At 44.3% G+C, this 12,949-nt stretch overlaps 1 protein-coding gene across 1 annotated transcript in view; it reads left to right on the plus strand.

Annotated features, from left to right (window-relative positions):
- LOC124606663 (protein yellow-like) overlaps window positions 1-12,288 on the plus strand; it is a 118,555-nt gene extending 106,267 nt beyond the window's left edge. Inside the window, exons 6-7 of the mRNA XM_047138674.1 lie at window positions 3,330-3,518; window positions 11,577-12,288. Of these exons, the coding sequence (XP_046994630.1) occupies window positions 3,330-3,518; window positions 11,577-11,957 (570 nt within the window). The 3' untranslated portion in view covers window positions 11,958-12,288. The remainder of the gene's footprint in view (window positions 1-3,329; window positions 3,519-11,576) is intronic.
- The last annotated feature ends 661 nt before the right edge of the window (window positions 12,289-12,949 follow it).

Here is a 12,949-nt window from a genome sequence, read left to right on the forward strand (position 1 = left end):
ATTAATGTGATTTGAAGAGAAGTAATAAAATGAGCTTTAACATGGAAAGTAAGCGTTTCCGGACACATTTCCACGTAACATATTTTCTTTCTTTGTGTGTGAGCAATGTTTCCTGAAAGTTTGGCCGTACCTTTTTGTAACACCCTGTAGAACCCCTCGCCCACAGAGGCCGGCCCAGAGACCTGAAGCTTCCCAAAAAAACTCTTCAGGCAAACGGGCAACGCCACCTGACTGTTCCATCGAAAGTGTCCAGTCCACGGGGAACATACAAACGCGCTAATTTTTATGGCCACCATCCATGTTCACAAAGAGCGTTTACGACACTTTACAGACGCTCTGGCTAGGCGACCTAGCTTTCTCTAGCGCCCTTGTTCCAGCTGCGGCTAGGGGCAGGTCCAGGTAGGCCGTTTTTATCCGACTCTTCCGCCGAAAGCATTATCTGCACACTGGTGCGAGAAATTCTTGGTAAAAGAATTCTGTCCCTCGTAAGTGTTTTGAGATGCACTGCACGTGGCTTCCAAGGCCCAAACATCCATTGCAAGATTTACTGTTAAATGACCACACTACCTGCTTGTTCTCAACTCCAGAAAAGTACTATTCGATGGAGAGCCACCATAAAGATCCCGCATGCGTTAACAACATACATGCTCAACTTTCTGTTGTCACAAAAATGATGTCTCTAGGATTGAAAAATACATACTCAGTTGTAAAATGATTGATAAGGTAAATGGTGACTTAAAAAAGTTACACATTATGATGGCAGGCCAACTAACTTTATTACATGCGGCATTTCACTTCAGAGCGACACTATTTTTCAACATAGTCACCAAGACTCTTCAAGCAACGGTCAGACCGTTCTACCAATCATTCACTTCCTCAATGACAGAAATCCACTCCTTGGGCATGAAGCTTTTCGACAACCACCGTGTGAAAGTCCTTGCTGTTGGAATATCTCTTCTTCCCCTCACCCCTTCCGAGATGTTCTCTCTTGATTGCCTGGACATTGTCGTCCATGGTCGATGTGATTGCCTTCCTTCCTTATCAGCACGACCCGCGTCTGTGCAGTCTTGGTCAAAGTGTTAGCACCATTACACTAAGGCTGGACACGAAATTGCATACGGACCATATACTGTCGGATTTTCGCTGTGAATCTGTGAACAGTTCAGACGTTTTTCCTGCAAGAATTGCAATATCCCACATATTTTCCAGTTCCTGTACCATTTCACTCCCGCGATACGGTGCACCAATTATCCATAACACAACAGAACTGTGCCTGTAGGAAACCCACAACATATATTCTCGTATGACAGTGTGTCACTACTGTTGCACTATAGTCTCAGTGTGGAACGACACGCATAACTTACTTTCTGTGTCGCTACGTAAGTAAATAAGAATGTAACTACAAACATAAATTTTGAAGATATTAATCATACGGTTCTGAACGAAGTTTGTAAAGGAAGGTGATAGGGAGATAGGCTGCAGAAGTCGATAATGTGTTGTGGAACCTTTACAAAACCAAGGCACCTTTTATTGGTGGACGGAGAACATAAGAAGGGGGACAGACTCGGAAATGAATCCGACGAGCTGGTGGATTGTAGACAATTATTTCTAATCTCTACAGAGAAACACATATTTCTCTTTATTTTGTCCTGTGGCTCACATGATAGTGGATGTCCTAGTTCAACGAAATCCATCTCAAGTATATTATAAACGAAGCTCCGTCATGTTGGTGCCTGTGATAGAATCATGTGTGGTTAAATGTCGTGTTCGTGGTGTTAATGATGATGAACAGAAGGCGGGGAGTAAAAATTTACTTCACTTATTCTACTCCTCATGAAGAGTTCCAAGGTAAGGTGACAATTCGTGATAAGCGGGAAATCCGGGTTCATGCCCCGGTGTGGCATAAACTTCTATTGTAGGCATTCCATTATAAAGCTAACGGTTGTCCATATTCGCAACTGCGAACACAATTCTTTTATTTCATTGTTTCTGTCCACTTCCGAAAATTTGCGTAATCCATAAACAATGCCAAGTCTGTCGAAAGCGAACCACTGAAGGAAAGGCAATAATGATAAGTCCAGATACAATGCAGTGTCGCAGTCACTAAGTACAATGGCGTGACTGATAACAGCTCACGCAATGGACTGCACTAGACTGAACCACACCTGCCTGTCCGTCTCCGCTGCTGCAAGTAGCTGTGCCCACATGACATGCCGAGCGCGCCCCCGTTAGCAGTAGTCCGCAATCTGTAGCGCCTCTCAGTCGCAGTCGAAGTCGATATTGGCCGCAGGTGGAAATATGAAAGACAGGGAAGGAGGGAATAATTATTTCCTTGTTTTTTATCACTGATGTAAACAATTATGGACTGTTCCTTGCAGATACGACTTGAAAATCGCATGACAGACGGGACTGGCCAATAATAAAAAATAAGCAACGATTACACTTGAAGGTGTAAAATATTATCATTTCATATGTACAGATCAATTCACCTTGAAACACACACGTGGGATAATACTGTGAGGACACTACTTGTGAATCATCAACACCATCCCTATCACGAACGACACCCGCAAGCAATGGAGACAAACGATTGTGATGCCCCAGTTTTTGTTACAAAGCTTGCACTGAGGCTGACATTCCTCAGTAAGTATTTATGTTGTTGCAATGATGGTTAAGTAGTTTATGTCATTAAAGAAAATGTGTTAATTTCCGACCGTTAGCTCCTTATCTCAAAACATTCGACTCTTTCTTCATTCATTGTGATCCCACTTCACGTCACATCTGGAATTAGATCTTCTGGTCCTGCTGAAAAAGCTGTAGATCTTTCTTTCCAATCAGTGCTTTCCAAAGCGCTCCGTGAAACATGTGTCAGACACTTCTAGAAAGAAGTCACCTTTGAAAACCACAGAGTACTGACTATAAAATATTTTTTTTTTATTTACTGCCAGTTTAGATCTTCTGATCATCTTCACGTATCATTAAGTTTACAACAGCGTACATGGCAACGTTCTGAATGTGATGCCACACAAAATAAAGCCATGCTCCGATCACAGTCAATCAATCTTTCGAATACTTCACCACAAGGCTTCACTTCACTATGTGGAGGTAGACTACCAAAAGGCACATTTCAGCTCTTGGAGATTTTCAAATGTGACTTTTTCCAAATACTATTTATAAGGTATCAATTACACAAAACGTGTAAACAAACTAGCCTAGACGGATACTTTGGGAATTTACATTCACAAATATTACTCAGAGAATTCTTCCCACCTCGAGTTTGCTCCTGTCAGTGCTCGTATGCGGCCATAACCGGCGCTTTGTTTGCTCAGAACCTCGGCGAGCGCGGACCCAACGGTCACGTGACGGCGCAGTACATGGGCGACGACGGAATCCTCTTCTTCAACCTGATCGACCAGAACGCCATCGGCTGCTGGGACGGCCGCAAGCACTATAGGCCGCACAACATGGCTGTCGTCGACAAGGATGACGAAGCGCTCGTCTTCCCCAGCGACGTCAAGGTACGTATCTGCACCTCCCGCTCTTGTACACTAACGCCATCCGCATCGCTCATACTCTACAGTTTCAGCAGGGGGAGGACAAGAACTCTTATCCACAGTTACACCCCACCATGTGATATTAGCAATGACAGGGAAGAAGAAAAGAGGAAGTATTGCAAACGACTTCACAGTGAATGTTTTTGTTCATCGTAAATTGTTGTGGAAGGAACGTGGCATTCCGACAGGTAGACGCATTGAGTATCAGGGAACATTATATTTTCCTTGCCGCAGAGGGCTGAAAAGTATTAGGATAAAAGTGAAAATTTTTGGAATTCCTGTTTTCCTCCACCGCAACAAATACGTTTATAATGTACACTCCTGGAAATTGAAATAAGAACACCGTGAATTCATTGTCCCAGGAAGGGGAAACTTTATTGACACATTCCTGGGGTCAGATACATCACACTGACAGAACCACAGGCAACAGAGCATGCACAATGTCGGCACTAGTACAGTGTATATCCACCTTTCGCAGCAATGCAGGCTGCTATTCTCCCATGGAGACGATCGTAGAGATGCTGGATGTAGTCCTATGGAACGGCTTGCCATGCCATTTCCACCTGGCGCCTCAGTTGGACCAGCGTTCGTGCTGGACGTGCAGACCGCGTGAGACGACGCTTCATCCAGTCCCAAACATGCTCAATGGGGGACAGATCCGGAGATCTTGCTGGCCAGGGTAGTTGACTTACACCTTCTAGAGCACGTTGGGTGGCACGGGATACATGCGGACGTGCATTGTCCTGTTGGAACAGCAAGTTCCCTTGCCGGTCTAGGAATGGTAGAACGATGGGTTCGATGACGGTTTGGATGTACCGTGCACTATTCAGTGTCCTCTCGACGATCACCAGTGGTGTACGGCCAGTGTAGGAGATCGCTCCCCACACCATGATGCCGGGTGTTGGCCCTGTGTGCCTCGGTCGTATGCAGTCCTGATTGTGGCGCTCACCTGCACGGCGCCAAACACGCATACGACCATCATTGGCACCAAGGCAGAAGCGACTCTCATCGCTGAAGACGACACGTCTCCATTCGTCCCTCCATTCACGCCTGTCGCGACACCACTGAAGGTGGGCTGCACGATGTTGGGGCGTGAGCGGAAGACGGCCTAACGGTGTGCGGGACCGTAGCCCAGCTTCATGGAGACGGTTGCGAATGGTCCTCGATGATACCCCAGGAGCAACAGTGTCCCTAATTTGCTGGGAAGTGGCGGTGCGGTCCCCTACGGCACTGCGTAGGATCCTACGGTCTTGGCGTGCATCCGTGCGTCGCTGCGGTCCGGTCCCAGGTCGACGGGCACGTGCACCTTCCGCCGACCACTGGCGACAACATCGATGTACTGTGGAGATCTCACGCCCCACGTGTTGAGCAATTCGGCGGTACGTCCACCCGGCCTCCCGCATGCCCACTATACGCCCTCGCTCAAAGTCCGTCAACTGCACATACGGTTCACGTCCACGCTGTCGCGGCATGCTACCAGTGTTAAAGACTGCGATGGAGCTCCGTATGCCACGGCAACCTGGCTGACACTGACGGCGGCGGTGCACAAATGCTGCGCAGCTAGCGCCATTCGACGGCCAACACCGCGGTTCCTGGTGTGTCCGCTGTGCCGTGCGTGTGATCATTGCTTGTACATCCCTTTCGCAGTGTCCGGAGCAAGTATGGTGGGTCTGACACACCGGTGTCAATGTGTTCTTTTTCCATTTCCAGGAGTGTAGGTTGGAAGAGTATGAAATAGATACTTTCTCTTCAGCTTTTTGCGGAAAGCTCATCTCTCACGTCGGCCAATAAAAAATGTTATATTAACACATAAAGTGGCTAATGAGAAAATCGATTGGGCTAACGACGTAAAATATCAGCATGGCAATAAGTGGGCTTAATATAAAGGAGCCCATTTTATAGTGTGATTAAAATATGGTTTTTTTCCAACAAAAAGCCACATTTTCTTCTGGATCGTAACTAAAAAGAAAGTGATTTCTCGTATCCATTCAGGCAACCACCTAAATGCTTTACCAAGGTACTTTTTATTACTACAGGTTTTTCGTATGAGTAAGTGTTCTCCATGTATGAAGAAAGCAGGCAGTGTGTGAGGAGTTCTAAAGATAAAGTGTTTTCTACGTAATGTGTGGCTCAAACCGTGAACCAACCAATTTCTGTTATAGTGTGAGCAATCGTATGTGCACATGGTACAGACAGTCTCTACATAGTTGAATGAACCACCAACAATGCAGACACATACTGTCCTGCATATTTCTAAAGGAAATCCGACTACAGTTTTCTATACTGGGCCTCAATCTCGCGGCTAAAAATTAGTTCTCTTATGTTTTCTACGTTTAGCATCCCTCGCCGGATTTCTGCAAGGCCGTGGTTATCAGCGCTCACATTCAAGAGTTTCCCAGTGACCGTTTCCATGGCTTGGAGCGTCTGCTCAAGCTATTCAGTCCTAAAAACCCACTACTAAAATATCGAAATCGTGACCTAATCCAGATTTTTTTCTATATTTTTCAAACTATGAAAGCTAGGCAACACCAAATCTTATTTATAAGCGTTTCTGAACTACCTAGCTGACGCTGTGCGCAAGGCAGGCCTCAGTTCAGAGTTACCAGCCGTAAGCTGCACTCGACCACTGTTGGTCGTCATACTGAACTCTGTCCTTTCACAGTACAGCATACACTGTACGTTTCTTATGACCTTTGCATCCTTGATCCAAATTACATATATAGATGCGTGATCAACTGCCAATTAAGATACAATAGATCCGAAACATAAAATTACTTAAATGCACATAAGAATTTTATAAGTTACAAATATTTTTAATTGTCATGCCTAGTACACACATTTCGCTGCCACTAATTGGCAGACTACTATACCCACAGAGCAGATCATTATCCATACTGAACAGCCTAGGCCTGCTCTTGCAAACGAGAGTAGTCCTTTGTTCAGATCTTTATTGGTTCGGGCTTATTCATTTCGGCAGCAGTGAAATTGTGACTTGTGTTCACAGATTCACCATTAGGCAACTGTCCAACCATCGCTGTTGTCTGAGAAGTCCTTTTCGCAGAAACCTTTCCGCTTAGTTGCTGGTTTATGATCTCTGGCTAACTTCGTGCATGCTCCTATCCACCAACTGACTGTGCCTCAATAAGCAAATTTTCTGTTTGTAGACTGACAGCTAGTACATCTGTCACCTCTGCAGAGCACAGTGCTCCAGATCCTAGCCTGTTGTCCATTATCACGAGCAGAATAGCCTGTATTTACTGTCACAATCCAGGGGTTAGACAAAAATATGGGAAAACCTAAAATTCAAATTTTTTAAGTTCAACGGTCGCTGCGCACAACAGTATCATATTCCAATCTATTTTCAACACATTTCCATGCCTAATACAGCGTAGTAAAATCTAAGGTATTTAAAAAGACTTCCATTCGTCTCTGAATGTTAAATACAGGCACGGTACGGCTTTCAAGGGAATATTGAACCATTCCGTCTTACAACATAGTGGCAAGTTCGGTTAGCGATGATGGAGGCGAATAGCAGTCACGGACCCTTCTCTCCAAAGCAGGCCACAAAGGCTCAATGAGACTTACCTTTGGTGGTCAGGGGAGATACGACAATTCATCCTCCTGCTCACAAAGCCAGTATTTGACGATACGAGCTGTGCGTCCACGGGCCCTGTCGTCTTGAAACATAATATCACCATTCGGGACCATCCATTGGATGGACCTGATCGGCCAAAATGTACATATAACTTGTGTTTCGGTCTTGGGATGAAAATCCCGCCAGAAATAGGAAACAGTGCAACGTGACTCATCCGACCAAATGACTTTCTTCCATTGCTTCATAGTGTAGGTTTTATGTCTTCAACACAACGTTTTCCTTGTGCGGAAATTTTCGTCCTGATGATCGATTTTGGACTTCCAGCTCGCCATGCAGTTCTTTGCTTATTAAGCTCCCTTCGTGTTGCTTTGGTGCTGACAGGGTTCGTGAGTGCGAATTTAATTTCTGCAGTGACTTTTTCAGCTGTCGTCCTCCTATTCTTCGTCACAACCCTCTTCAATGACCGTCTGTCACAACCCGTCAACGCCATTTCTCCCGCATTGTGACTTTGCGAATGGTATCTTTTCCGCTTTCCCTATATTTGGTATAAATCTTCTACGCGGTGCCTCTTGAAATACTAAATACTTCGACTACCTCGATTACGGGAGTACCTATCATACGAGCACCAACAATTTGCCCATGTTCGAGTTCACTTAGTTCCGATATGATGCAGTCAAAACTACAAAGTGCACTATTCTGACAGCGACTGACTCTTGCAACATATTGAGGACATTGCACAGGTACTTTTTGTGGTCAGGTACAACAGCGCAACTACTAGCATCTGTACTTACGTCGAAGCGTGCATTTCTCGCAATGTTTCCATATTTTTGTCCAACCTCAGTATATACATAACACGTCCCGTCCACAGAGCCCAAGGTGTACTGTGAGACAGATCACCGCCTATTTGAATAGGAGGAACCCATACCATCAGGAGTAAATTGAGACAAATCCACCACATAGACTTCCATAGGCGACGACCAATGCGTGTCACACTTCCTTTCCATGGCTTTTCGATAATCGCCGTAGAATAGGAAAATGCTTCATAAAGACGGTGTTGGAAAAAAAATGTTCAAATGTGTGTGAAATCTTATGGGACTTAACTGTTAAGGTCATCAGTGCCTAAGCTTACACACTAAGTAACCTAAATTATCCTAAGGAAAAACACACACACCCATGCCCGAGGAAGGACTCGAACCTCCGCCGGGACCAGTCGCACAGTCCATGAATGCAGCATCTCTAGACCTCTCGGCTAATTCCGCGCGGCACGGTGTTGGCCTCCCACCACAAACTGAGGGTTTTATCAAGGCTAGAGCCAGTGTGATGTCTGCTGTGGGTAACTGGATTTTTTTTCGGTTCGCTTAGGTTTTTCGTCTCTAAATCTCTATCTTATCACGACGTAGCCCAGCTGACTGGAGGCGGCTACTCGGGTAGCAGGGGCTGTGTGGCGTGGACTGGGCGGTTCTTTAGGTTAGAGGGTCTCGGTAAAACACAAGAAGGATTTCAGTCAAAAAGGGTGCAGGCTGAACACAGGAATTACGTAGATACAAGAACCACTGGTATAACAGGTGTAAATTGTCGTAGCTGTGTTGAGAAAGTACCAGAGCTCCAAGCGCTAATAGAAAGCACTGATGCTCAAATCGTTATAGGCACTGAAAGCTGGCTAAAGCCGGATATAAGCTCAGCCGAAATTTTTGCGTAGAACCTAACGGTGTTCCGAAAGGACACGCTAAACACGGTTGGCCGTGAGGTATTTGTTGCTGTTAGAAGTAGTTTAACTTGTCACGAAATTGAAGTAGATACTTCCTGTGAGTTAGAGTGAGCAGAGATCATTGTTGGCAACCGGAATAAAACAATAACCGGATCCTTTTACCGACCTCCCAATTCAGATGATACAGTTGCTGAAAGGTTCAAAGAAAACTTGAGTTTGATTTCAAACACGTACCCGACTCGTGCGGTAATATTTGGTGGTGACTTTAATTTACCCTCGATATGTTGGCGAAAATACATGTTTAATTCCGGAGGTACACATATAATATCATCTGAAATTGTGCTAAGTGCATTCTCTGAAAATTATTCCGAGTAGTTAGTTCATGAGCCCACGCGAATAGTAAACGATTGTGAAAACACACTTGACCTCTTAGCAACAATTAAACCTGAGTTGATAACGAGCATCAAAACCGATTCAGGGATTAGTGAACACAGGGTTGTCGTAGCAAAATTGAATAATGTAATTCCCAAATTCTCGAAAAATAAGCGAAAAATATACCTATTCAAAAGAGCAGATAAAAATTCACTTGACGCCTTCCTGAGAGACAATCTCCACTCATTCCAAATTAATAATGTAATTGTAGATCAGATATGGCTTAATTTCAAAGAAATAGTATCGGTAGCAATGGCGAGATCTATACAAAATAAATTAACAAACGACAGAGCTGATCCTCCTTGATACACAAAACGGGTTAGAACACTGTTGCAGAAACAACGAAACAAACATGCCAAATTTAAACAAACGCAAAGTCCGTATGATTGGCGATCTTTTACAGAAGCTCGGAATTTAGCGTAGACTTCAATGCGAGATGCTTATAACAGTTTCCACAACGAAACTTCGTCTCGAAAACCGGCAGAAAATCCAAAGGGATTCTGGTCGTATGTGAAGTATGTTAGCGCCAAGAAACAATCAGTGCTTCCTATGCGCGATAGCAATGGAGATACTATCGAAGACAGTGCTGCCAAAGCAGGGTTACTAAACACAGCCTTCCGAAATGCCTTCACAAAAGAAGACGAAGTAAATATTGCAGAATTCAAATCAAGGACAGCTGCCAACATGAGTAATGTAGAGGTAAATATCCTCGGAGTTGTGAAGCAACTTAAATCACTTAATAAAAGTATGTCTTCTGGTCCAGACTGTATACCAACTAGGTTCCTTTCGGAGTGTGCTGATGCCTTAGCTCCATACTTAACAATCATATACAACAGTGTGCTGATGCCTTAGCTCCATACTTAACAATCATATACAACCGTTTGCTCGACGAAAGATCCGTACCCAAAGACTGGAAAGTTGCACAGGTCATACCAATGTTCAAGAAAGGTAATAGGAGTAATCCACTTGATTACAGGCCCATATCATTAACGTCGATATGCAGCAGGATTTTGGAACATTATGAATTACCTCGAAGGAAACGGTCTATTGACACACAGTCAACATGGGTTTAGAAAACATCGTTCCTGTAAAACACAACTAGCTCTTTATTCACACGAAGTGTTGAGTGCTATTGACAAGAGATTTCATGTCGATTCTGTAATTCTGGATTTCGGGAAGGCTTTTGACACTGTACCACACAAACGGCTCGTAGTGAATTTGCGTGCTTATGGAGTATCGTCTCAGTTATGTGACTGCATTAGTAATTTCCTGTCAGATAGATCACAGTTCGTAGTAATTGAGTCACCGAGTAAAACAGAAGTGATTTCTGGCGTTCCCCAAGGTAGTGTTGTAGGCCCTTTGCTGTTCCTTATGCATATTAACGATTTTGGAGACAATCTGAGCAGCCGTCTTCGGTTTTTTGCAGATGACGCTGTCGTTTATCGGTTAATAAAGTCACCAGAAGACCAAAACAAACTGCAAAACGATTTAAAAAATCTGTCTGAATGGTGCGAAAAGTGGCAGTCGACCCTAAATAACGAAAAGTGTGAGGTCATCCACATGAGTGCTCAAAGGAACTCGTTTAACTTCGGTTACACGATAAATCAGTCTAATCTAAAAGCCGTAAATTCAACTAAATATCTAGGTATTACAATTATGCACAACTTAAATTGGAAGGAACACATAGATAATGTTGTGGGGAAGGCTAACCAAAGACTGCGTTTTATTGGCAGGACACTTAGAAAATGTAACAGACCTACTAAGGAGACTGTCTACACTACGCTTGTCCGTCCTCTTTTAGAATACTGCTGCGCGGTGTGGGATGCTTACCAGATAGGACTGACGGAGTATATCAAAAAAGTTCAAAGAAAGGCAGCACGTTTTGTATTATCGCCAAATATGGGAGAGTGTGTCACAGAAATGATACAGGATGTGGGCTGGACATCAATAAAAGAAAACGCTTTTCGTTGCGACGGAATCTTCTCACGAAATTCCGGTCACCAAATTTGTCCTCCGAATGTGAAAATATTCTGTTGTCACCGACCTACATAGGGAGGAACGATCGCCAAGATAAAATAAGGGAAATCAGAGCTCGTACGGAAAGATAGAGGTGTTCATTCTTTCCGCGGGCCATACGAGATTGGAACAATAGACAATTGTGAAGATGGTTCGATGAACCCTCTGTCAGGCACTTAAATGTGATTTGCAGAGTATCCATGTAGATGTAGATGTGGATGTGGATGACACCTTCCAGTGTCCACTTAAAGTATGCCCTGTACAATGACAGGTGGATCGCGCTGGCAACCTGTGGGTGATGTCTGACCGCATGCCGGTGTTCCTGCTGGCGGAACTGGACTACTCCGACGTGAACTTCCGCATATTCTCCGGCCCGGTCAGCACGGCGATCGCTGGCACCCCGTGCGACCCCTCCGTCGGCGAGTTCTCCGGCCCCCCGCTGGTCTCCAGGTTCCAGGAGGACGGCGCCGCCCGCTACACGCAGGACCTGTACCAGCGACAGCCCTTCGGCACGTTCGACCAGCCGCTGCCCTCATACGGCAAATGGACGCTGCCGCTCTCTAGCTCCAGGTCACCGTACGTGGCGCCATCGCCGCGCGTACAGCACCCACGTTTTGGAGCGCCCACGGCGGTGGGTCACTTCACCCTCTAGGGATGATCTGAGAACGATCGGCAGGCGCACGTGATATGGGAGCTGGCGTATGTCTGGAACAGTGCTCTTTTGTACCAGCGCGTTGGAGTGTTGAGTAAATAACAACTGCGTCATTGGCGTGTGTCAAGATACCAACTTGTGCTATAGTCGGAAAATCCCGTCATGTACATGACATTCAGTGAGGATCTATTAACAGCCTCAGTTATTGTGTCAAACAGGGTAAGGTCAAATTACGTATGCGCCAAACTGAAGTTTCATGCTCACCAAAGATCGAAAAACTTAACCTCTTCCGTCATCTTTCAATCATATCTCTTTACAATAATAAAAACATTCATGTTTTGTTTTTTTTTTATTTCTAGCTTACGTTTTAATTTCGTTCAAAGAAAGTTTCCTGTGAAATAAAATGTTTCCCTTTGTGTAACTGAAATACACTCTCAATTTTCTCTGTTACTTCGTAAATATGTAACAAATGTCCTCTTAGAAAGTTAATTCCATGCAGGCGATCAGTCTGTTTTTCTTTCTTATTACTGAAATATGTGCTAGGACCACTACGCAAAGGACCACTGTTACTTCGATGTCATGATAAGTATTATAGCATTATACTTTCAGGTTCCTTAAGTACTTCACGGTTAACGGGTATCTTCTCCATAGTTAGTATTGGCTAGTATTGCGAAAATTGCTCAACCGTAATAAATCTCTACTTCACCTTCATCACACAACGGTTGTTAAAAACTTTCGAAATGTGCTAGAATTTTGAAGAGCATTGTAGACATTATGCCATATTAGCACGGTACTCTTCTGTCAAACAGAGAGCAGTTTACAAAATAATACAATGTGCACATTTCTGAAAGGACTTCCATTTTCTGTTACTACAGATGTCTCACACAGTTGTTTTTTGTATGTTTATAAAAAGGTGATACATAAAGACTATGTATTTTGTTTTCTTCTAATAAAGATTTAATACAGAATATCGAAATGCATGATATTATCTA

The sequence above is a fragment of the Schistocerca americana genome, chromosome 3 (assembly GCF_021461395.2).
Source record: "Schistocerca americana isolate TAMUIC-IGC-003095 chromosome 3, iqSchAmer2.1, whole genome shotgun sequence".
NCBI classification, from domain to species: domain Eukaryota; kingdom Metazoa; phylum Arthropoda; class Insecta; order Orthoptera; family Acrididae; genus Schistocerca; species Schistocerca americana.